This window comes from Eptatretus burgeri, chromosome 7 (genome assembly GCF_056783735.1).
Source record: "Eptatretus burgeri isolate ZD-2024b chromosome 7, Ebu_testis_v1, whole genome shotgun sequence".
Taxonomy (NCBI): Eukaryota; Metazoa; Chordata; class Myxini; order Myxiniformes; family Myxinidae; genus Eptatretus; species Eptatretus burgeri.
In genome coordinates, this window is record NC_140967.1 from 24862312 (window position 1) to 24886234 (window position 23923).

Here is a 23923-nt window from a genome sequence, read left to right on the forward strand (position 1 = left end):
ATAATCAGCTGTCTCTGTTATCAACTAAGCCCAAGCCTTTCAACATCTGTATTGCAGCACTCTCTGAGGTTCGGAAACCGGAGAATGGTGAGATCATGGCGGCTGGTTACACCAACTATTGGTCTGGTCACTCTGATGGTCACCATGCCCAAGTAGCTGCTGTAGCTGTGTCCAAGAAGCTGGCTCCAATCATAACTGAGGTAAAACCAGTCAATGAGTGTATTATGAGATGAAGGATTCGTCACTCCTTGGGGGTCGTTTCCCTGGTCTCTGTAAATACTCTGACTGAAGCAAGTGATCTCACCATGAAGGATGCAATCTATGCCACACTCGAGTCTGTGGTTGATCAGTGTCCTAGGCGAGATACTCTTCTAGTCTTAGGGGATTTCAATGCATCAACTGGAATTGATAGGGATGGTTATGAGACATGTATGGTTATGAGACCCCATGGGTCTGAAACTGTGAAGCAGAATAGCACTAAGTTCCTTGCCTTTACAGGAAGTCATGTACTTAGGGTGGCTGGTTCATGGTTTCAGCACCCACAGGCTCATCACTGGACTTGGTATTCCAATGCTGGTCGTGTGGCAAAGGAGATTGACCATGTCCTTGTTGATGGTCGCTAGAAGATAATTCAGAACTGCAGGGTCGACCGAAGTGCTCAGTATCTCAATACCGGCACAGGCTTGTGGTTGCAACTCTTATGTTGCACCTTAAATCCAGGATAATGGTACCATACCAGTCTAGGTTGGATGTAGGCAAGCTCAAGGATGAGACATTAGCTGAGGAGTTTGCAAACAGGCCGAGTAGAGATTTGGGGGGTCTAGGTGCTTTGGGGAATCCTGAAGAGTTGTGGTGTGCCTTCAATATCACCATCCTTGATGTTGCCGGTGGATGTCTTGGAACTCACCAAAGGGCGAAGAAGAATTTTGTCTCACAAGGGACATTGGATACTATTGACCAGTCACAAGGCCAGGCTTAATGGCAGAGCTGAGCTCTTCAGGGAGTTGAGGGATAAAACTGTCCGTGCACTGAGGGTGGACAAGGAGGCTTATGTGCGAGAAATCTGTGAGGGGGTAGAGCATCACCTGTGATCAAGTGATTCTTCTCCTGCTTACAGGGGAATTCGCACATTGCATTCCTCCAAGCTCATCCCTCAGTATTAATATCCCTATAGCTCCAACGGTGATCCACCTTCGTTTGTGGAAACACGTACTGTGGTGAACCGGTTGAAATGGGGTCAATCAAGCTCCTGGGATCTGTGGCATCCATGCTGAACTTCTCAAGATTGGTAGAAATGCTGTACTCATGTCATTGGATGCAGCTCTGTGCTCTGCCAGGAACACAGGCATTATCCCAACTGACTGGAAGAGGGGCCTTGTTGTCCCTCTCTGGAAAGGGAAGGTGATCGCCAGGACTGCAACGACCGAGTGGAGATGCTGCTCTCAGATCCGGGCAAGGTCTTTGCTCGGACAATTCTTGAAAAGGTTCGCCACCATCTGCTTGAGCACCAATGTTCAGAGCAGTCAGGCGTCACACCAAAGAGGTCAACGATTGACCGTATCCTTGCTCTTCGGGTTCTCACCGAACGCAGACGAGAGTTTCGGCAGGGGCTGCTTGCAGCCTATGTTGATCTCTGCAAAGCGTTTGACTCAGTGAATCAGGATACCCTCTGGAGAATTCTTTGTCTTCGTGGGTTCCCCCAAAACTGATCATTGTGATGTCTGAATTATACTCTGGGACTGAGAATGCTGTGAGATGTGGTGATATCATCGTCTCTGCTGACATTCTCAAAGACAAGTTTATGGTCGATGTTTGTCGCATTTTGACATTTTGTTGCCTCCATGTTTACTGTGTGTTCATAGTTCAGTTTTGTTTCAAAATTTGTGCTAATTTGGTGAGTATTCATCAAACTCATCACATTGGGTTTCCCTGAGGCCAACCCGTCTTCCTGGTTTTTTTTTGTGGGGGGGGGGGGGTTGCTGTATACATTGTCGAGGCTCGTATGAAAGCTAACACACAATGCACAAGGGGGCAAGAGACAATTGGGGTGGAAGAGGGAAGGACAAAACAGTGGGGAACAGAGACATTAGCTGATTTGTGGATGGGAGAGGAATGGGGCGGTAGACATGCAGAATAGAAGATGGACACTACAGGGACTTTCAGGAAGGAAAACAGGGAATTTGAAGGCGGTGGGTTTGGGGTGGATTCACGGGGGTAGAAAAGATCGTGGTTTTAGATGGGGGAAGATAAGAGATGGTGATGAACAGCTGTTTTGAAGGCCTGGAGTTAAGAATGGGATTAAAGAGGGTGTGAGATTTTATTCCAAAAGCAGGAAGAAAGAGGAATGAAACAGTGAAGGTGAGCAGCAATTCGTGATTTTGGTAGTTTTACCAGAGGTGGGTTGCTGGCGGGCGAACCTTGAGCACCCTGCGAAAATAAGGTGAGGGACATATCGCAGACAGAGTGGGGGGGGAGGGGGGAGGGGAGACCAGAGAGGAGACAGTATAAGACATAAAGACAACTGACCTGCCTGTGGTGAGAGAGTGAGAGCCCCAAAGACTCAGCCTCACTGTGGGAGATACCAATGATCCTAAATGCCTTGGTTTCCACAGCATGAAGCCAAGAAAGGTGTGAGGTAGGAGCACCAGCCCAGAGGAGAGAGCAGTGCTCCATCAGGCTGCAGATGAAAGCTTTGTACGTGGACAGGAGCTTTGGTGGGCCGTGGAAGGACTTTGCATGATGGAGGATTCCCAGTCAGCAACTGGCTTTGGAGGCCAGGTTGGAAATGTGGCTTTCCCAGGAAAGATCATGGCAGATAGCGAGACCCACGAGCTTGAATGAAAGGACTTCTTCCAGAATATTGTTGAGAAAGTAGATGGGGAAGGGAGGTTCCAAACGGTCCTTTCGGAGAGACATAGTGAGAGTGTGAGATTTGTCAGGATTGAAAGACATGTTCCACATGTTGGACCAGTTTGTGATTTTATCCAGATCTGCAGAGAGCGAAGAAGCTGCTGCTTTCCAGTCTGAGGGATGACAGATGGTCTCTTAACTTCTAATTTTTTGCCTCCACGAGCCTCAAATTTGTCCAAAACAAAAATAGATATAAAGAGGAAAAACACATTGTTTTTGTAAAATTTCAACCATTTTTCTTGACCTTATGCAATTTAACTCTAAGAGGGTTCTTAAACTTGGTCATATTAGGACAAAGGTCATAGGTCATATGAGGTCATAGTGGGACACATGAGGCCATATTAAACTTGGTGCTACATTAAAAATCATAAAAAACTGGTCCAACACGTAGGACATGTCTTTCAATCTGGACAAATCTCACACTCTCACTACGTCTCTCCAAAAGGACCTTTGGCAACCCCCCCCCCCATCCACTTTCTCAACAATCCTCTGGAATAATTCCTTTCTTTCAAGCTTCTGGGTCTCACTATCTGCCATGACCTTTCCGGGGAAAGCCACATTTCCAACCTCACCTGCAAAGCCAGTCACCGACTGGGAATCCTCCGTCATGCAAAGTCCTTCCTCAGCCCACCTGAGCTCCTGACCACATACAAAGCTTTCATGCGCAGCCTGATGGAGTACTGCTCCCCCCTCTGGGCTGGTGCTCCTGCCTCCCACCTTTCTCGGCTTCACACTGTGGAAACCAAGGCATTTCAGATCATTGGCATCTCCCGCGATGAGGCTGTCTTTGGGCCTCTCTTTCTCTCACCGCAGGCAGGTCGGTGGTCTTTCTGTCTTCTGTCGTCTCCTCTCCGGTCTCGCCCCCCCCCCCGGTGTGTCTGTGATTTGTCCCCACACATTTCCGCAGGGCGCTCAAGGTCCGCCAACAACCCCCTTCTGGTAAAACTACCGAAATCACGAATCACCGCTCACCTTCACTCTTTCATTCCTCTTTTTTCCCGCCTTTGGAATAAACTCCCTCACTCTGTTCAATCCCATTCTTCCCTCCAGGCCTTCAAAACAGCTGTTCACCACCACCTCTTTTCGGCCCTCATCAAAATCCTCGATCTTTTCTACCCCCATTAATCCACCCCAAACCCACCTCCTTCAAATTCCCGGCTCTCCTTCCTGAAAGTCCCTGTAATGTCCATCTTGTATACCCTGTGTTCCCCGCCGCATCCCTCTCCCTTCCACAGATCTCCTAATGTCTCTGTTCCCCACTGTTTTGTCCTTCCCACTCTCGCCCCTCTTGTCTCATGCCCCATTTGCTGTGCGTTGTGTGTTAATTCTCATACGAGCCTCGACGAGGTACACAAAAAACAACAAAAAGGGAATGTGGAACAGTAAAAGAGCAAACTACACATCAAGAATCAAGGTGGTAAACTGACCTTGAGCCTTTTTGCTCCCAGAGCAAACTGGTGAAACATTCCAAAGAGTTTGCTGGAAAGAGGCATCGACGTGCAGAACCCCATTTGAGTGCGATATGTGCTGGAAAAAATAAATTAGCATGAATGTATCAATCAAGCAACTACAACTCAGGGGGCACATTGTGCAAATATGCCAATGGAAATTTAGAACTAAATAAGGTCAGAAATCTTTTGGGTCATCATCATGCACAGAATGGCAGAATCTTGATTCCTCTTCCCCCACCATCCACATTTAAGTAATACATATGTAGGTGGCCTCAAATACACATGAAGACATGTATACAAATGTCAATATGCACTCTCTTCATCCCTATGTGCAACTCCATCACATGTCATCCATCCTACTAATATCTGCATCAAACCATTTGAACATGCCACATGCAACAAGATGCATTGCTTCAATATCTATACAGGTGTTGACTCACTTTTTTATACCCCCTCAGCAAGCTGACAGGATGGCCTCGAGGTATGCACACTTTCCTCGAAGCTGACTATCCCGGATTTGACTCCTGGCCCAGCTATAAACTGCTATCCTGGTGTTTCACAGGCAGGGTGATTCATCAATGTTTGTGCCGTCCCATGGATTGACATTAAGCGGGTGTCCTGTCTGCCAGTATTTGTTGGTGAACATTAAAGATCCCACAGTGTCCTTTGCAAAGAGTAGGTGAGCTGGTACCATGAACAAATTCCAAATTTCTTGAACCAGCAGATGGCATTACATCAGTGGCACAGCAGTGGCCTCAGCCAATGATGCTACCCGGCAACTCTGTGCCTAATACATACTGGTGGGCCTTATACGTACCATGTTCTGATGCACATTGTGATTTTTACCTCCGCCACTGAAGGTGAAGGAACTAATGTTTTCACCCCTTTCTGTCTGTTTGTGTACAGGATGTTTGACAGGTTCGGTGTGTGACAAGGTCGAACTCATTTGATTTTGGTGAAGATCTGGATCCGGATCCAACTACCAGAATATTTAAGTGATTCTTCACCATTGACAGATCGGGCCAAAACGATATATAGCACGATATCTCCAAAAGTTGTGGACGGGTTCGGATGAAATTTGGTGGACAGGTTGGGTGTGTGACAAGGAAGAAATGATTCAATTTTGGTGAAGATTCTGATCCGGATCCGGATCTGATAATTTTCCAAATGATTCTTCACCATTGAGAGATCGGGCCAAAAACAATATAGAGCACAATATCTCAAAAAGTTGTGAACTGATTCGGATGAAACTTGGTGGACAGCTTGGGTGTGGGATAAGGAAGAAGTGATTAGACTTTGGTGAAGATCTGAATCAGACTACGAGAATTTTTAAGTGATTCGTCACCGTTGAGAGATTGGGTTAAAAATGGTATATAGCACAATATCTCAAAAAGTTGTGAACGGATTCGAACAAAACTTGGTGGACAGGTTGGGTGTGTCACAAGGCCAAATGGATTTGATTTCAGTGAAGATCCGAATCCGGATCTGGATACGAGAGTTATTTAATTTCCTAAGTGATTCTTCACCATTGAGAGATTGGGCCAAAAACGATATAGTACTGAATACAGTGGGAGCCGCTTAATAGAATCACTTTGGGCCGGACAAATTTGATTCTAATAAGCGGGTGATTCTAATATCCGAGTTCACCAGAGTTGTGGAGTATCCAGCGGATCAAATGTTGAGTACACATACGGAGACAAATACTCAGCATTTAGTTTGATTTATATGACACACTTGCTCAAAACAATGTAACTTACTACTGAAAATAAAACAATTACACGTACAGTACATATGTACTTTTCAAAGCAAAACAACATAGGTTTGTCGATGAGCCTACTCTGTAATGAAAAAATTGTCGATTGTTGCCTGCTTTAACGAGTCTGTGGCAATGGCGGTGACCTCCTTGTCAAGTTTGCGCAGGAAGGTCATGTCACTGAACCCATGTGATAGCAAACCAAGCCTGATCGTCTTAGCTGCAGACATCATTTCCTTGATGGTCGGGACAGAGATCTCCTCTTCCTCCTCTTCCTCCACTTCCTCCACTTTAGTGTCGGCGTCATAGTCTGTGTCAGTAGCAATTCCCATTTCGCGTTGGACTGCCGAAACGATGGCTTCGTCTGTGACATCATCGTCTGTGGTTTGGAGAGTGGCGTCCATGTTGACGAAGTCCTGCCATTGGTCGGGATCCATTTGAAGAGGGTTGGCTAACTCGTCGTCGTCATTGCTCTCGACCCTTTCGCCTTCGCTTGCCGCTCCGATGAAAATTCCTCCTTTGCGCCAGCAGTTCACTATGCCGGTAGTCTTCACATCATTCCATGCTGCGTCCGTAAACAGCATAGCGTCGAGGATCGTTATCTTTTCACCAAGTCACTCGCTGTCATTGCTCCATCCTCGTTGTCAATCTCAGTGAGCACTTTTCGTAGCATGGCACGGCGGTAATGAGCTTTGAATGAATGGATAATTCCCTGATCTAACGGTTGAAGAACAGAGGTTGTGTTCGGCGGGAGAAATGCCACAGTAATGTTCGACAGTTGAAGTGATTGGGGATGTGCCGGACAGTTGTCGATGAGAAGCAACGCTTTCTGGTCATGACGCCGAAGCTCGCGATTCCACTCATCGAGCCATTCAGTGAAGAGGAAACCTGTCATCCATGCGGAGGAATTGGCTCTGTAGCGAACTGGAATTGTTTTGAGGCCTTTGAAACACCGTGGATTCTTGCTTTTACCAATACCGAAAGGAGGACGCTTAGCACCAGTCATCGAGCAGCAAAAAGCACCGTGATTCTTTCCTTTGGCTTTTTCCCACCGCAGTGCTGATCTCCCTTGAAGAGGAACGTTCCGTCTGGTAAGGCCCGAAAATACAACCCGGTTTCGTCAGCATTCCAGATCTCATCAGCCGTGAAGCCTTCTACGAGATCCGGAAACACGTGGTCCAGCCATTGTTGTTTCCCTCCTACGTCAGCCGCCGCTGCCTCTCCGTGAAGTTTCTTGTGGACGATTCCATGTCTTTTCTTGAACCGGTCAATCCAGCCGTTTGTCGCACTGAACTTCTTGTTGTTGAACTTTTCCGCGAACTGAGCCGCTTTCTCCCGCATCAGAGGTCCAGAAAGCGGTGCTTCCTTTTCTCTAGAAGTTTGAATCCACTTGACCATTGCTGATTCGACATCGGGTGCGTTGCCGCTTCGCTTGCGTTTCTGAGAAGAAGACGAATCCACTTGACCTTTCAGAATGGCCTCTCGATCTTTCAGAATCTTGCATAGGATCGGCTGGTTAATTTCCAACTTGTGTGCAGCTTCTCGTTGGCTCATTCTGGGCAAAGCGTCATAGTCTCTCAGGATTTGTGCTTTATCAATGTTTGAACGATCCGTCCGCTTTCGTTTTCTGTCCATCGTGGAAATGACGACACGCCTGGTGCTTAGACTGCAGCTGTCAGCCGTCTGCCTATCTGTACAATGACTACCGAAATCACTGTAGTGGCATAGCGTTATTTTTAGCGTGACGTCAGCCGCCTGGTGGCAAAAGTTGGAACTGTGCGGCCAGTAGGCGCTGAACTGTCGAAGTGGATGGCCAGCAGCTGATTCTGTTAAGCGGGTTTTTGATTCTAATAAACGGGTAAAATTGCGTACATTTAGATACAAAGGAATCGGTCTCAACGATTTTGATTCTATAATACGGGTGATTCTATTAACCGCAATTCTATTAAGCGGGTCCCACTGTAGCAAGATATTTCAAAAATGTATTGGGCCTGACATTGTGTGGCGGAGGAATGCACTCCACCGAGTGCCCTTCGAGTTTATTCATGAGACCATTAAAAAATATTTATAATATGATAATATGATCACAGATTATTTTTTTCAACATTAAACGGTCATTGTTATCTTGCCAAAACGAAGTTTTTGCAAGATATGTTAGTCAGCTTGTATGTTTTTTGTTTTTTTTTGTCTGTAATCACGTATAAAAAATTCTGCAGAGCACAGTTATCATTGGAAATTTTTGTAACTTCGCATATCAGAGGCCTATAGAGGTCCCTTTCAGTGCACAAAATTTTGAAGGTCAAGGTCAAAGGTCAAGGTCACTTTGTCGCAAATCAGGGGAGTCGACGAAACCCTTATTTTTTGAGTAATTTTGATCGGATCGTCTTCAAACTTCATGGGAATATAGTTCATGGTCTGGCGCTCAGCTGATTAGTTTTTGGTGGCGATTGGACTTGACCTTCATGGTTAGCGCCTGAGGTCAAACATATTTTACCCCAAGGTCAAATTTTCAAGTTTTAGGAACCACATCGTGTAGTACCTCAAATTGAACACCTCGATGAGTGCTTTCTGGATATGTCAAGCTTGAGACATTATGACGTCATTTGGTGACGTTATGAGGCAAACGCATATTTTTCATGGTTACTCTGTAGAACGATTCTCATCGGAATCTCTCGTCGGCAGATATTCCTCAAGGAGTCGCTCCTGGTGGATAGCAGCTCTGTTCACCTCAGTGTGACCTTAAAGAAGTCACACGTGGTCACCTTTTGGAAAGATACGGTTCACCCTGCGGGTGACATTGGTTTATTTTATTTTTTTTTTGCATCGCAGGTTGTAACCACAGTGCAGTCATTCTTGTTTTCCTCATGGGAGCATCACGTGTTTCAAATTATTTACAAAAGTTCCTTTGTACAGCCACAATGGAATGACCATTTTCATATATACTGTCAGACTCTGAGCGTTATTTGTTTCAAGATTATAGATATTTTTAATAGGCCCATGAATAAAGAAATCACACTGTACATCTTATGTTTTCCTATTTCGTTGCACCCTTATTTTGACATGTAACATTATCTTTCAATCTCCTGTAATTTCACCCTTCTGGCCCAGAGAAGTTCACATTGCCTGTTTTTGCTTTGTGAGAATGCATTTTTAAAATGTGTCTTGTGTTGAATATCTCAGCTTCCATGTCGTATTGCGAGTACAAATATTAGTAAACGTTGATTGTGGTTTCTGATTTTGAGTGGAAGATGTGTGCTTCACTCCTCTATAAGCTAAGTCTGTCGATTCGAAAATTCAGTCAACATGTTGTTTCTAACCAATAAATCATGATAAAAGATAGCTTGCATTACTATGTTTACTCCACCACCAAAGGTGAAGGAGGTTATGTTTTCACCCCCTTTCTGTCTGTTTGTCTGCCTGTCTGTTTGTTTGTGTACAGGATATCTCACAAAGTTGTGGACGGATCTGGATGAAATTTTGTGGACATGTTGGATGTTTGACAAGAACAAACTGATTAGATTTTGGTGAAAATCCGGATCCGGATCAGACTACGAGAATTTTTAAGTGATTCTTCACCATTGAGAGATCGGGCCAAAAATTATATATAGCACGAGGTCTCAAAAAAGTTGTTGGCGGATCCAGAAGAAACTTGGTGGACATGTTGGGTGTATGACCATGACAAATTGATTCAATTTTGGTGAAGATCCGGATCCAACTACTAGAATTTTTGAAGTGATTCTTCACCATTGAGAGATCGGGCTCAAAAACGATATATAGCATGATATCTCAAAAATGTATTTGGCCAGATATGTTCTCGTGGATCAGGCATTACGGGGCGGAGGTATGCGCTCTACCGACAGCCCTTCTGGTTCTGGTTTTGTGTTATTGTTCAGTCAATATGGAGGGACACATGGTCTGCATGTACACTCCCTTTGCTCTGCTCACTCTCACTCTTCATCTGTCTCATAACCCTCCCCATGCCCATCTTCACTCTCACCTCTACCTTCCCTCAAATATATTTCCCTTACTTCCCCTTAATATAGGCCTGGTGTTGGCTTAATGGTTAGGGTGGTGGTCTTTGGATCCGAGGGTCATGAGTTCAAATCCTCAGTTGAATTAATACGAGGTGGGGTTAACTCGGCCCGTCATCCTTCCGAGGTCAGCAAAATGAGTGCCAGCATGCTGGTATCCTGTGTCGGAGTGGCGACCCATCCAGGATTGTACCCAATAGCCAAGGAGACTGCTTAAGCAGCACCAATGCTCTGCATAGTGTATGGTCCCAATCTCTCCTTAATATGATTGCTTTCACCCATCATCTGTTTTTATCCTTCAATTCTGTCCACCTCCCTTGAAAAAACAAGGTTTTTCATCCTTTAAGAGAATCTTCTCTTCCATTCTCTATTCTTCCACTCTCTTGTGCATGTGATGACAGCCATGTGTTCTGCTCACAAAGCCTTGGTGGTGAACCCTTTGCTATTTATCCTCATCCACCATGGCCTTATCTTGCTGATGGATTGGAAGTAAGCCGATAGGTCTGTAATCAAGGGGATCAGTTTTTGCATATTGCTTACATAATGTGGTGATGTTGGCTGACAGACAAGCAGATGGAAGATGACCGGTCAAATGATAGGGTAAAAAGAGAAAAACGAGGATGTGAAAAAGCAGCAGAGCAGGTTTTCAGGACACGCGGGCTGATGCTGTCTGGTCCTTTTGCAGAATCAGAATCGATGGTTGTCAGAAATTTCTCCACTTTCTCACATGCGAAAGAGACAGAGTCAAGGAGCAGTTATGTGTGACTGGGTCTGGTGGATCCAATCTGCTGTGTTGAGGTTTGAGTTGCCAATTTTTCTGTGACAGTGGAACAAACTCAAGTTTGATGTTCACCCACCTGATAACTTAGTGACATCTTGAAGACTTGTTTGGGTTTGATCTTTCCACCAGCAGTGTTGTGTGTGGCATGACGGTTAACTGGATGGGGTGAAAGTGCCTGCTGCAACATGGAGCCTTTCATCTCTCCTCTCGAGTGCAGTGGTTTGGCACATCTCCAAAACCCTAGGAGAACCCTCTGCATGGTTCATCCACAAGCGAGAAAAGACATGTGTCCAGTGGAGAGAGCAAGAAGAGCATTTTTGTGGAGGTCATCTTGAGTTGGGCCATGAGAGAGAATGTGTGTACTGAACTTAGAATGGAGAGATTGTTTGAGATTGGAAGCAATTTAGGCCAAAAAGGCAGGGAGCTGTGGCAGTTGGTGGTTCAAGAACAGGCTCTGGAGAAAAATCAAAGGCTCTATGAAAGGAAGATTCATAGGAAAAGATTATAGAGGGAAGACAGAAAGCTCAAGGCTGAAAGTAAAATGCTAGAAGATGAATTGAAAAATAAAACACTGTTAAACATCTCATGCTTGCACACAACAAAGTATTTCCACTGCAGAGCAGTGTCTGTATCCTCTTGATGGACCAAGATGTCAGTGGTGAAGGAGAAGGTGAGTTGCTCCTATGTACAGGTCTTGATGGACACAGGTTACAGCTGAGTTGTGGTAAACAAAAAGTGACTGAAGGAAGACCAGAACATCAGGAAGTTCAGTGTTATGCTGTTGATCAACACCACAGTAAGGGAGTAACCGATGGTCAATATCGAGGTATATACCGTTTAGCTGATAGGTGTTGTTGAGGTTGCCTTGTTCAATGCAACCTAAGATTTGATAGTTGGTACCATATCTGGAGCGAGCGCATCACACAATCTGGACAGTGTGGCGGAAGCTGGTGTGGTGACTCCTCAGACCCAGGTGCAGAAGGCTCATCAGCTTACTTTTCTTGTGGTTGCACCAGAGTCTCGTTGACCCATTGTTGATGAGGACCAGTTGATCAAGATACAGCAGGAGTACGTTACACTTTCGTGATACTGAAAGTGCAAGGATATAAGACTAGATCCATCCCTCCATGGGACCATACTCTGTGCAGAGCATTGGTGCTGCCTAAGCAGTCTCCTGGGCGATTGGGAACAATCCTGGACGGGTCGCCACTCTGACACAGGATACCAGCATGCTGATACTCATTTTGCCGACCTCAGAAGGATGGCAGGCAGAGTCAACCCCATCTGGTATTAATTCAACAGCTGAGTGGGATTTGAACTCAGGATCCTCGCATCCCAAGCATATAAGTATAAATAGTGAGGAAAAAAGAAACCGTGTCGTCCCAGGAGGGGAATGTAGATCATTGCCCAGTGTTTGTACATTAAAGAGTGAATCTGGGTGCACTACACTGCCAAGTGATGGTACCAGTTTCCAGTTCGATACCAACAAGTACTGGAGGTGGCCCACTTGTGGGATTAAACAGACATCTGACAAGTTCCTCAGTCATTTCTACTGGGTAATGCTGCATGGTGATAATATCAGGTTTTCTATTATTGAGACACTTCGTCGACCGAGAATTAACAGGGTCCAACTACACTTTTTTAAAGTTTGAGAAAAATGAAATCAAAAATTCAAAGTGGAATTGCCGCTATCTCATAACATTTTATTTTCATATCGTGTGCTACATAACAGGTACATATAAAGGTTACATAAAATAATCTTACTTAGTTTCCTCTGTTGCCCTTCTACATGGACTTCTTCTAAATTTGAATGAAATGTCAGATAGACCCTGTTAATTCTCGGTCGACGACTTGTCAGAGGAATTTTCCTCAGGGAGCATATCAAGAGCGATGTTGGAAAGGATGCCCCGAATCAACATTCCATTCAAACGAGTTGCCATTGATATTGAGGCTCTGTTACATCCTCCAAGTGAAAAGCGTCATAGTCAGTGGCAGAGTTAGGGTTTGTGGCACCCGGGGCAAAAGGTCAATAACAGCACCCCACAGGCACTGGCCTAGTCAAAATTCTCTATTGGGGGCCATATGAAAGAGCTCGAAGCTTCACGAGCAGGCTCAGCAACAAAGCCCTGGAAGCTGTTCAACATACGAATACATTTAAATTTAGTTATGATCTCCTGAGTTGATTAAGCTAATTAACTACAAAGAATCCAGAAGAATTCCCAAGTTTCTAAACGCCCACCATGTTAAGGTGTGCAGAGCAGTTTAATCGGTCCTTCCACTGCATGGCATTTTTATAACAAAAAATAAATAACAAAAATAAAAATAACATTGCAACAAAGCATTCATTAAAACAAAGGATATAAACAACAATAATAACATTAAGTACCATTTGGCAATAATAATAACGAGCGTTTCATCCTCGCCCTGGTCCAAGCAGACCTGGGCTTGGTGAAAGGCAAGGTAATGCTGAAGCAGGAGAGCAGGCAGTATGTTACAAGGCCGTTAACAATAATTACATCAAACATGCATGCAGCATGATGTGGTATTTCTATGGCCTAGAGCTAATGACACAGAGCAGCAGAGGAAGGCAAAGTGAGATGACCTCCCTGTGAAACACTATTCGGGATAAGCAGTTTTTAGTTGGTTCGTGGTTTGAACCCAGGCTAGACAGCTTGGAGGAAATTGTGCTACCTTGAGGTTATCCTTCTGATCCAACACACTTGCTGAGGCCTCTCACCATGTTTACCTTTTTGGCCAGACCCTTGGAGTGCCAGTGGCCTCTTCGCTTTTTTCCCTTTCACATGTCACATGTCACACATCACTTCTCATATGTATATGTGGGGTGGGCGTAAGGAAACTCCACACGTGAAAGAGAAAAAAACTAAGAAAGAGCAATGATTACAATTATCCTCAGATGAACGCACACATTATAAAGAGGGTGAAGTTATCGCAAAGTGGGGATCCCAATCCAAGACATCAAAAGGAAAAGAGAGGAAGGCAAGGAAGTTAAAGAACGAACTTGGCACGTGATCGAGGCCGTCGCTGATTGGTCCCATACGGCGTGAGACATGACTGGATATGATCGACACGTCATTACGACATAAACATCCGTAAGCCTGGTGGTTGACTTGGTGGTTAGTGTGGCTAGCTTGGGATCTTAGGTTCCTGAGTTCAAGCACCATTTTTCCACTGAATTCACACCAGGTGGGGTTGACTCAGCCTGTCATCCTTCTGAGGTTGGTGAAATAAGTATCAGTGTACTGGTAGAGAGGCACAGTGTCTATGGCACAGCTGTGCTTCGAAGAAATGATAGCAGCCTAGGTGCCATGTGCAAGATCACAGTATATTAAACCAATCGGAGCATGAAAACGTTTTTTTGAGGGTGTCATTTGGCACCCCATCTATACTTCGCACTTGGGGTGGTCGCCCCGTCCAAACACCCCCGCCCCCCAATTACTATGCCACTGGTCACAGTTACACTCTTAACCAAGTGGGCTAGATTACCAGATATCCTGAAGCCATTCAATTTATTGACTCTGAGGAGAAGAGAAGAGAGGAGAAGAGAGGATAGAAAGAGAGGAGAAGAGAGGATAGAAGGAGAGGAGAAGAGAGGACAGGATGAGCATGAGTCAATCCTGAGTTACTTTGTTGCTTACTTTGCCACTTTGTGGTTGGAGTTGCTGCTTTTCGTTGTGACTGTGGATTAAATTCAAGTTTGGAGTTCACCTGCCTGCCAGCTTGGATCAATCGAGTAAAAACCTTGTGGTCTTGTGACAGACTGACACTCCACCTTGATTTCCAAACAGTCAGCTGATGTAAGATAGGATTCTCTCCTCGAGTGGTTATCATATTTCATGTCTGCTTGCCAGCAGTGCCTTGGATGGACTGATTTTGTGGACTACACATTTCAAAGTTGGTGTTCCACAAATCACACCATTCTGGGATGGATTCTGATTTTTTTTTTTGCATCGATCAATGATGTCTCATCATTGCTGAGAAATCAACATTGAAGCCCATTGAAGAGCAAGGTAGCAGAGGATATGCACCATTAATAGGGCAGTGGGGGAACAGTTGGTCACAAGCTAATGATCTTCACTATTTTTTGAGGGGGGGGGGCACTTTTGCTGATAAGACGGCAGTGCGAGAGCCACCACACCAACTGCAGGACCCCATAATAGCTGCTATTAGGCCCCGCCTCCACATACTCTACATTGTTGTAGTTAACTGGGCTGCAAGCATCATTGTTTTTCTTCTGCCATCTCCTGATGTAGTTATGTTCCTTTTATGGTTTGTGTTGGAACACTCATTTTAAACCATTTGGTCAATTTGACAGCATTTATGGTGGATTATGATGGAGTGTTTTCACATTTGTGTATTATCGACCGCACGTCAGGGTGCCAAACTTTAGGCCACCAGGGGCTGCCAGTGGCTCACGGGCCGTGCAATGAAGAACAGGGCAATAAGCAATGCCTTCCTCTGCAGTCATGTTCAATATGACCCTCCCCCCCCCCCACCCTTGTGAAATGTTACTGCTGCTTCCCATGTTGCCTCTCTTTGAAGACATGGAATCCAAGATCCTCCATATATTGGCATCTCACGACAGGAGGCTGAGTCTTAGGTTACACTTCTTGCTCATCACAGACATGGTGGTGGCCTTGCAGTTTATACTGGCTCTTTTTGTTCTTGCTCCTGCTGCCCTATCACCTTTCTGCCACACCCTTGCTCCTCCAGGTCACACATGTTCCACCAGAAACCCTTTCCTTATTATCCTCCTCGAGTCTATATTCAACACTCACTTCCATTCATTCATCCCACTCTCTTCTCACTTGTGGAACTCTTCCCAAATATATTTTCTCAAGGTTCAGGATTTTTAATTTTCTGCCCACCATCACCTCATAATTTCTCAAATCAGGGAGAAGGGGAGGAGGGTGTTAAACATTCCATGTTCTTGTGTATGTAAAAAAAATAGTGGTCCATAGCACATTGATTCAGTCAAAAAGATTTCTGCATGAATGCAAAAGAAAGAACAGGTATTTACCAAGTAACGTTCTGATGAAATGCTGACCAAAATAAGATCATCACCGACGCGAACCTTTTCACCTTCTGAGCGCTGTTTCGATGCTGGGTGTATGGTCCACCAGCATGCTTCTCCTGCACAGGGAATAACAACATTTCATGCTTCTCCAACACAAGGTATAACAAGAGTTTATCTGAAAAAGCCCAATGATATTGTTACGGTTGTGGAAATTCACAGATCACCATTCAGGTTCTCCAGAGATCAGTTATGTCGATAAGTGCGCGTCCAGGTTCGATTTCCCCACCGATATCTAAAGGGGCTTATTCGTGTGACGGGCTAGGCATCTTTGAGTTCGCCGTTATTATTTTGCTATCATTACTTTAAAACAAACATCTCCTCACCACCTTCGCCACAACCGCCAACATCTCCTCACCACCTTCACAACAACCGCCAACATCTCACCACCTTCTCCACAACCGCCAACATCTCCTCACCACCTTCGCCACAACCACCATCTCCTCACCACCTTCGCCACAACCGCCAACATCTCCTCACCTTCATCTCCACAAGCGCCGCCATCTTTCCGCCAGAAACGGCATCCACGAACGAGCGGCACCTCCGCCAACAAACACGACGGCTTCCCCGTTGGAGCGAAAGCCGGTGATTTCTACTACGTCCACGTTCCACGGCAAGATCCAATCAAAATGACAAAAGGGGTGGAGCCAGCGTGGGGTGAAGGGTCAGATGTAAAAGAACAAACACCACCCCCGGAACCTGATAAAAAGCCGAAACGAGATGCCGAGCAGGGAGTCAGTTGAGGTCGGGGGTGAGTACGGAGCTCTGGAGTTGAGTTGAGTTGAGTTGAGGTCGGGGTTGAGTGTTGTCGGCAGTCTGGAGTCTGCAGTTCCGAGTTTGGGGCCTGGAGTCCAGCCAAGCCTGCAGTGCCGTGCGGAGTTGTGGGTCGGTGGAGGCAGCCGGAGAGAAGTCGCCAGCCAGCGACATAATGGTCCGAGGTGATCGGGCCCCGGGACGGTCCGAGCGACGCTGAGGAGTAAGCGGGCTCTTAAGAGAGCATCAACTCCAAAAGAGCAAGGCCCGTTCGCTCCTCTGAGGCGTCGTCGGCTAGGCCCGATCGACCAGGCCGCACGGCTAGGCCTGGACCAACCGAGCTGCCAATACACCAGCTGCCGTGTTGACGACGAGATACACCGAGGATTGCGGAACCAGGGCCCAGCAAGTCACCACGAGGGTGGCAGGTAACCTGCATGGTCTCGCGGAGCTCCTTTGGTCTTCACAGCTCCGCGGAACATTAAAGGCCTACGGGCCCTATTCTCCTTTTCTTTCCTGGGGTTTTTGCATGGGAGTCTGTGGCGCCTTGTCCGCTAAGTAGAATTGTGGTTAAGTGCATGTACATAGTAAATAGACAACGGCTGTAGGTCTTTTTGCTCGTGTCTTTGTCCCCACCCCCCACCCCCATGGCTTCATTGCCTTGCTTGTATATGTGCATGTTTAAATAAATGTCATTGTTTGAATATTCACCTGCTCGTTGCGTCCCTTCCTCCATTGAGCTGCCGTAATTGCGTTCGGAATAATAGCTGGTTTTTAATAGCTGATAAGATAATCGAATCCGATGGGGCTTGGCGATAATAAACCGCTCGACAATCGCAAATGGGGCGAGCTGCTTTAAGCGGCTTGTGTCCGTACGGGTCCCGTTGAGGTGTAAATCCCCGGCGTTTCTGTCTGCGCGAATAATTAGGTAAATCGACAATTCGGCGATAAACCCTGTCGCGTGTGGACAGAAGAGTTGTCTGATTTATGGTGTGGTTAAAAACACACCCGAAGCTGGATTTCGGCGTTGATCCGAAAGCTACGACTGGATTGCCACTGTTGGTGGGCGCGCTGCCGCAATTAGCTAAAAGCAGTCGCCCGCACGCCGGAGTGGCGGAATCCACAACAATATGCTTGGTTCTAAAACAAGCACAATTTCATATCTAGCTGACCGATGGGTCATAAATCTTGAATACAAAATGAGAGCTCAGAAGTAGCAAAATCACCTTTGAGAGCTCAGATGCATCAAAATCACATTCGAGAGCTTAGAGGTAGCAAAATCATCTTCGAGAGCTCAGATGTAGCAAAATCACATTCGAGAGCTCAGATGTAGCAAAAGCACATTCGAGAGCTCAGAGGTATCAAAATCACTTTCGAGAGCTCAGAGGTAGCAAAATCACCTTCGAGAGCTCAGAGGTAGCTAAATCATCTTCGAGAGCTCAGAGGTATCAAAATCACTTTCGAGAGCTCAGAAGTAGCAAAATCACCTTCGAGAGCTCAGAGGTAGCAAAATCAACTTTGAGTTGAATTGTATGAGTTTGATTCCTCATGCAAGAGAATCGTGCTATAAAATGTTTTCCTGATTCTTTGCAGGCAAGGAGATACATTTTTCTCGAAGGATGAGGAAGAAGCTTTCACCACAAAGTAATGGCATGAGGAAATAGCAATGTAGTTTCACAGGAACTTGCTCAGACATTAGGGGTCAATTGAAAAATAGTAGCAAAGTAATTTGGATATGATCATGAGAAGCATTCAGATAAGAACAAATGGTCGAATGTCTGCGATATGTCCCCACATATGTCTGCAGGGCACTCAAGGTCCAACAACAACCCCCTTCTGGTAAAACTACCAAGATCACGAATTGCCCATCTTCACTCTTTCATTCCTCTGTTTCCCTGCCTTTGGAATAAACTCCCACACTCTTTTCAATCCCATTCTTCCCTCCACGCATTCAAAACAGCAGTTCACCACCCCCTCTTATCTTTCCCCATCCAAAACCTTTTCTTTCCTACCCCCTTTAATCCATCCCAAACCCATCTTCAAATTCCCTCCTTTCCTTCCTGAAAGTCCATGTAATATCCATCTTGTATACCCAGTGTTCCCCACCCCATCACTCTCCCTTCCAGAGATTTCCTAATGTCTCTGTTCCCCACTGTTTTGTCCTTCCTCTCCCACCCCTCTTGTCTTATGACCCCTTGCTGTGCATTGTGTGTTAGCTCTCATATGAGCCTCATGAATGTATACAAAAAAAGAAAGCCTCCAAAAAGTTTCTAACAATGAGTCCATCTCTAAAGGCGCTGTCACACCTTGACGATTTAGCCAGCGTATGCCGACTTATGAAAAATTTGTCTAAAACGCTAGCACACGTCGAATACGTTATGGGTAAATTTTGTATACGTTAAGAGCACGCTGAAAAACACTGTCATACGTGGTAGTACGCTGGCTTTCATTGTTGTACTTTGCGGTTGTCCTCAAATTTTAACATGCTTGAAATTTTACGACATATGCCAGCATATGACTCACACGTTCCGCGATGCTGGCCATAAGTTGGAGGCACGTTATGCGATCGTTGACACATGTCGACACACGTTACTTGTAAGTTACTCATTAGTCGAAACACGTCGAGGTAATGATTCGCGTACCCGGAACTTATTTATAGCCTATGAGTAACGTGTTGTAGGCATGTTACATGATCGTTGACACACGTCGAGGCACGTTATGCGATCGTTGACACACGTCGAGGCACGTTATGCGATTGTTGACACACGGCGAGGCACGTTACTTGTAAGTTACTCATTAGTCAAAACACATCAAGGTAATGCTTAGCATGCCCAAAACTTATTTCTAACCTATGAGTAACGTGCTTTGAACCTATGTGTAACGTACCTCCAACACACATTGACGTATTTGATTGACGTCTTCCGGACGACCACAGAACTTACTGAACGTGTTTCTAATTTACAGCTACCGTATAATGGCGTATTGGCAGCGTTTAAAAAAACAAAAACAAAAAAAAACAACAATAACTTCCGATATTTCGTCACGTGCCGTTACGTCACGTCCTATTGCCTCTTCAGTTTGCTCATATCTTATTCTTAGTTCCTCCTCTGTGAATATTTTCTGTTTGAGGATATTGTCACGTCGACGTCGAAACTTAAAAGCAAATGTCCGAATATATTTTAAAATTCGTGATAGACTAAAAAAAATAATAATAAAAACAACAACAACAACTTCAGATATTTCGTCACGTGCCTTCACGGAGCCAAGGAGAAAAAAAGAAAATATGCCTTGATGGAGAAAATAAGTCTCGGGTATGCCAAACATTACCTCGACGTGTTTCAACTTATGAGTAACTTACAAGGAACTTGTGTCGACGTGTGTCAACGATCGCATATCGTGCCTACAACTTATTCCCAGCGTAGCGGAACGTGTGAGCCATGCGGCGAGTATGTCGTAAAATTTTCAGCATGCTTGAAATTTCACGACGTACAAGACGTACCACGAAATATGACAGCATACTTCATCGTTTTTCAGCGTGCTCTTAACGTATACACAACTTACCCATAACGTATTCGACGTGTGCCAGCTTGGTTAGGCAAATTTTTCATAGGTCGGCATACGCTGGCTATATCGTCAAGGTGTGACTACGATGTTGACACCTCCAATTCTCAGGCAGTTATGATTTAAATCGGCGTGCGGCAGGTTTTTAACAGGCTACGCCACGAGTTCGGCGGCGATACGTGCAGCGCACTATGCCTAAGTTAAACCATCATTGGGCATAGGTTGTGAACGCCAACAACAAGCTAATAATTCGTTGGTATAAGTTATCTATAAGACAACGAAACATTCTGTGCTCGTTACTAATATGTTACGCATACGACAAACATGTTATGAATACGACCAAAACTTTCTTTTAAACATCAAAATTTCAGCGTACGCCAACGTTTTACATACATTTTTATACGTTGCCATTGCTGGCTAAATCGTAAAGGTGTGACAGCGCCTGAAACGAGGCAGCTCATCTGCAGTTCCTTCAATCCTGAAAGACAGGGACCATGATTGATTGTTCAGGCTAAGGCCAATTTTCTTTTAACTTTAATATCTTTACATAAAAGGCAAAGGTCCCAAATCCCTCCCTTCCTGTGTCCTTCTCTCCACTCCACATCGCAGAAACCTATTTCAGCATGTCAGGTTCCCTGCCACAAAGCTAAAAATTTAGACGACCAAGGAACCAGCCGTCATTTTTTGCCACATCCCTTATTTCTCCAAATATCCCTCTTTTTCGTCCCTCAAACCTGCTGTTGGTTTGTTCTCATCATACCACCACCCCACACCCTCTCCCCCCACTCTCTTTCAGCTCTTCAGTCATGTCTTGATCTGTATTTTGTTCTCGCTCCTCATGAGCCTTGAAACTCTATGCAAAAACAAAACATGATCATATGACCTTGATGTACAATGGCAAAAATAATGGAAATGTTATAGAAACCAGCAATTATATTTATTGTTACGAGTATGAAAGTCCGTCAAAAATGACAGGTTGGAATTATTTTATTTGAAATATTCAAGGAGACTGGAGGATATGTTTTGTAGCAAGAAACGTTATTTTGAAACAGTACATGTACAAATGTGTTCATATTTTCTTTATCTTCCGGGACGTTTCATTTCGACGGTGCAGCCTCGTGAGCATACCAAAGTCTGAAGCCTCGGCCTAATGTCAGGTGTGCTTGTATCTTCTTTAATTATTGGACATCCCATGGACGTAAATGAACACTCGTTTTACTCCATGTGCATTACACATTATGTGCAGCGAATTTGACCTTCCTATGCCTTGTATTTGTTATTTTTTTTAAATGCTTCTATACACCGCCCTTGAGGCCCGGTTGCAAGCCACCATCTACAATTCCAATCGAAGAGATGTAATAATACTCTTTTATGGAAAATATTTTTCGAGTTTTTTTCTCCTGCAAAATAGACTGCCATGAACACACAGTCGTGTGAAAAGATTGGCCTTTAAACTCTACTCAAATCATCTGTATGAAGGGGGACAAACAAATACACAAATGCACACACACACACACTGTTTTATATAGGTAGATATTAACTTGACTTCATTATTGACCTTCCTATGTAACTTTAATAGATAAGAAAAATACATTCAAGTCCAGTGCTGTAAATGACTGAGTCATGAAAACTAAGGAAGAGTTTGTTTATGGTAAATAAATTGAACAATGAGTGTGCATCAACATCTATGGATGGGCAGTCACCAAAGTGCAGACCTGAAATGCTTTCCTGCAGTCCCACATCAAAAGCCAGCTTGTCCGATGAGGAATGAGAGGTTCTCAAGCAGCTGAGGAACTGGAGATATAATACAAAGAAGTTCAGATGTGAGTTTGCTTCTAATATGGCTCAGTTGAAAGTCATGAAGTAGGTTCAAGAGAATATCTCATGATTAAAACTTGACAAATCACAGAATGCATTTTTATTTCTCCATTGAGGTCTCATGCTTGATATATGTCTGCATCAAAATATTTGGTGTGGAACTTGAGCCTCGTTATATGAATGGAGAGTACCGTGCAGACATTTAATCCCACAGCGGTACTAATGATCATGATCATCTTTTGAATAAATTATTGCTTGGTTCTAAGCATGATCACAGACTGGAGGGAAGGCAGAGCTTGTTGGTGCAGCACATTTCTCTTACCATGCCACTATGCGAGTGGCGTAGCTGGATGGCATGTCCATACAACAATGTGCGGTGACCTCCCATTGCTCCCTGCAAATATCACACAAATATAAATGCACTTTGACACAAACCAGATATGCTCGTTTATAATCAAATTCTCAAATCTACTCCAAAGTTAATATTGATGATAATCTCAAAGAAAATTTCAGAATAAATATCCCCTTTGGCATTTTATAATGAACTCAATCTTACTCATTAGAAGCAAGAGGGTATGCACAGGAAAGCACACCATGACACACCTATGTTCTTCTTTCGTATGCAAGACATGGCTGTGAGTTGCAGCATTTGCTGGAAGCATGGCTAGCAACTAATGCAGTGTCCCCTGAAGGTTAGAGCAGGAATTTTGAATTGAGCCATGTTGCCAGTTGCTTACTGCTTACTCTGTGATAGCTTGCTTACTCTGTATGAATGATACCGTGAGACCTTAAACATCCACCAACTAATGCTGGCAGATGGAATACCCAGTTTAACAACTATCCGATGAAAATTGAGGATTTTATAAATACCAGCTTAGTTGTTGACCTCTGGCCTATATTGACCTTTTGGTCCATGTTGACCTCAAAAATAATTGGCTACGTGAATTCAGTGACCTGAAATATAAATCCTCTTCAAATTTCAAGTCAATCGGATCAAAATTGAGGATTTTAGAAATACCACCTTTGTTGTTGACCTTGGGCCAATGTTGACCTTTTAGTCCATGTTGACCTCAAAAATAATTGGTGATTTGAATTCAATGACCTGAAATATAAATCCTCTTCAAATTTCAAGTCAATCGGATCAAAATTGAGGATTTTTAGAAATACCACCTCAGGTGTTGACCTTTGGCCTATGTTGACCTTTTGGTCAATGTTGACCAAAAAAATAATTGATTGGTTGAAGTCAGTGACCTGAAATATAAATCATCTTCAAATTTCATGTCAATCGAATGAAAATTGAGGATTTTAGAAATACCACCTTAGTTGTTGACCTTTTGACCTTTTGACATCAAAAACAACAGGCTTTTTCCTTTATAACAAACTCTACCATGTGAAATTTTGTGAAGATCAGTTTAAAATTGTGACATCTAGGTGACAAACAGACGGACAGACAGAATAACAAAATCGACTAACAAATATACTTGAAAAATCTTCGATTTTGCAAGTAACAAACGGACCCAGATGCAATACCCTCTCCTTCGGCGAGAGTAATAAACAGACAATGGACCCAAATGTAATAAAGTCTCCTTCGGCGAGGGTAACAAAAAAAGCAACAGAACCATTTTGAGGCAACCTACTAAATATTGTTTGGCCGAAGAATTTCAACAAACAGGACTAGACTTACTTCATGAGAAAGCAAGGGAAGATGTTAGTTTTTAACAACTATCATGAAGGATGCAGAATTAAGAGCCTGAAGTCATGAACCAGACTTTG

At 44.4% G+C, this 23923-nt stretch overlaps 1 protein-coding gene across 2 annotated transcripts in view; it reads right to left on the reverse strand.

The window, feature by feature from the left end:
• LOC147022834 (ryanodine receptor 2-like) overlaps positions 1-23923 on the reverse strand; it is a 717656-nt gene that overhangs the window by 620839 nt on the left and 72894 nt on the right. For both annotated transcript variants that reach the window (XM_085887705.1, XM_085887704.1), the window contains exons 6-9: positions 22473-22544; positions 22048-22126; positions 15965-16077; positions 4338-4437 (exon numbers count right to left, since the gene is read on the reverse strand). In XM_085887705.1, coding sequence (XP_085743831.1) covers positions 4338-4437; positions 15965-16077; positions 22048-22126; positions 22473-22544 — 364 coding nt within the window. The remainder of the gene's footprint in view (positions 1-4337; positions 4438-15964; positions 16078-22047; positions 22127-22472; positions 22545-23923) is intronic.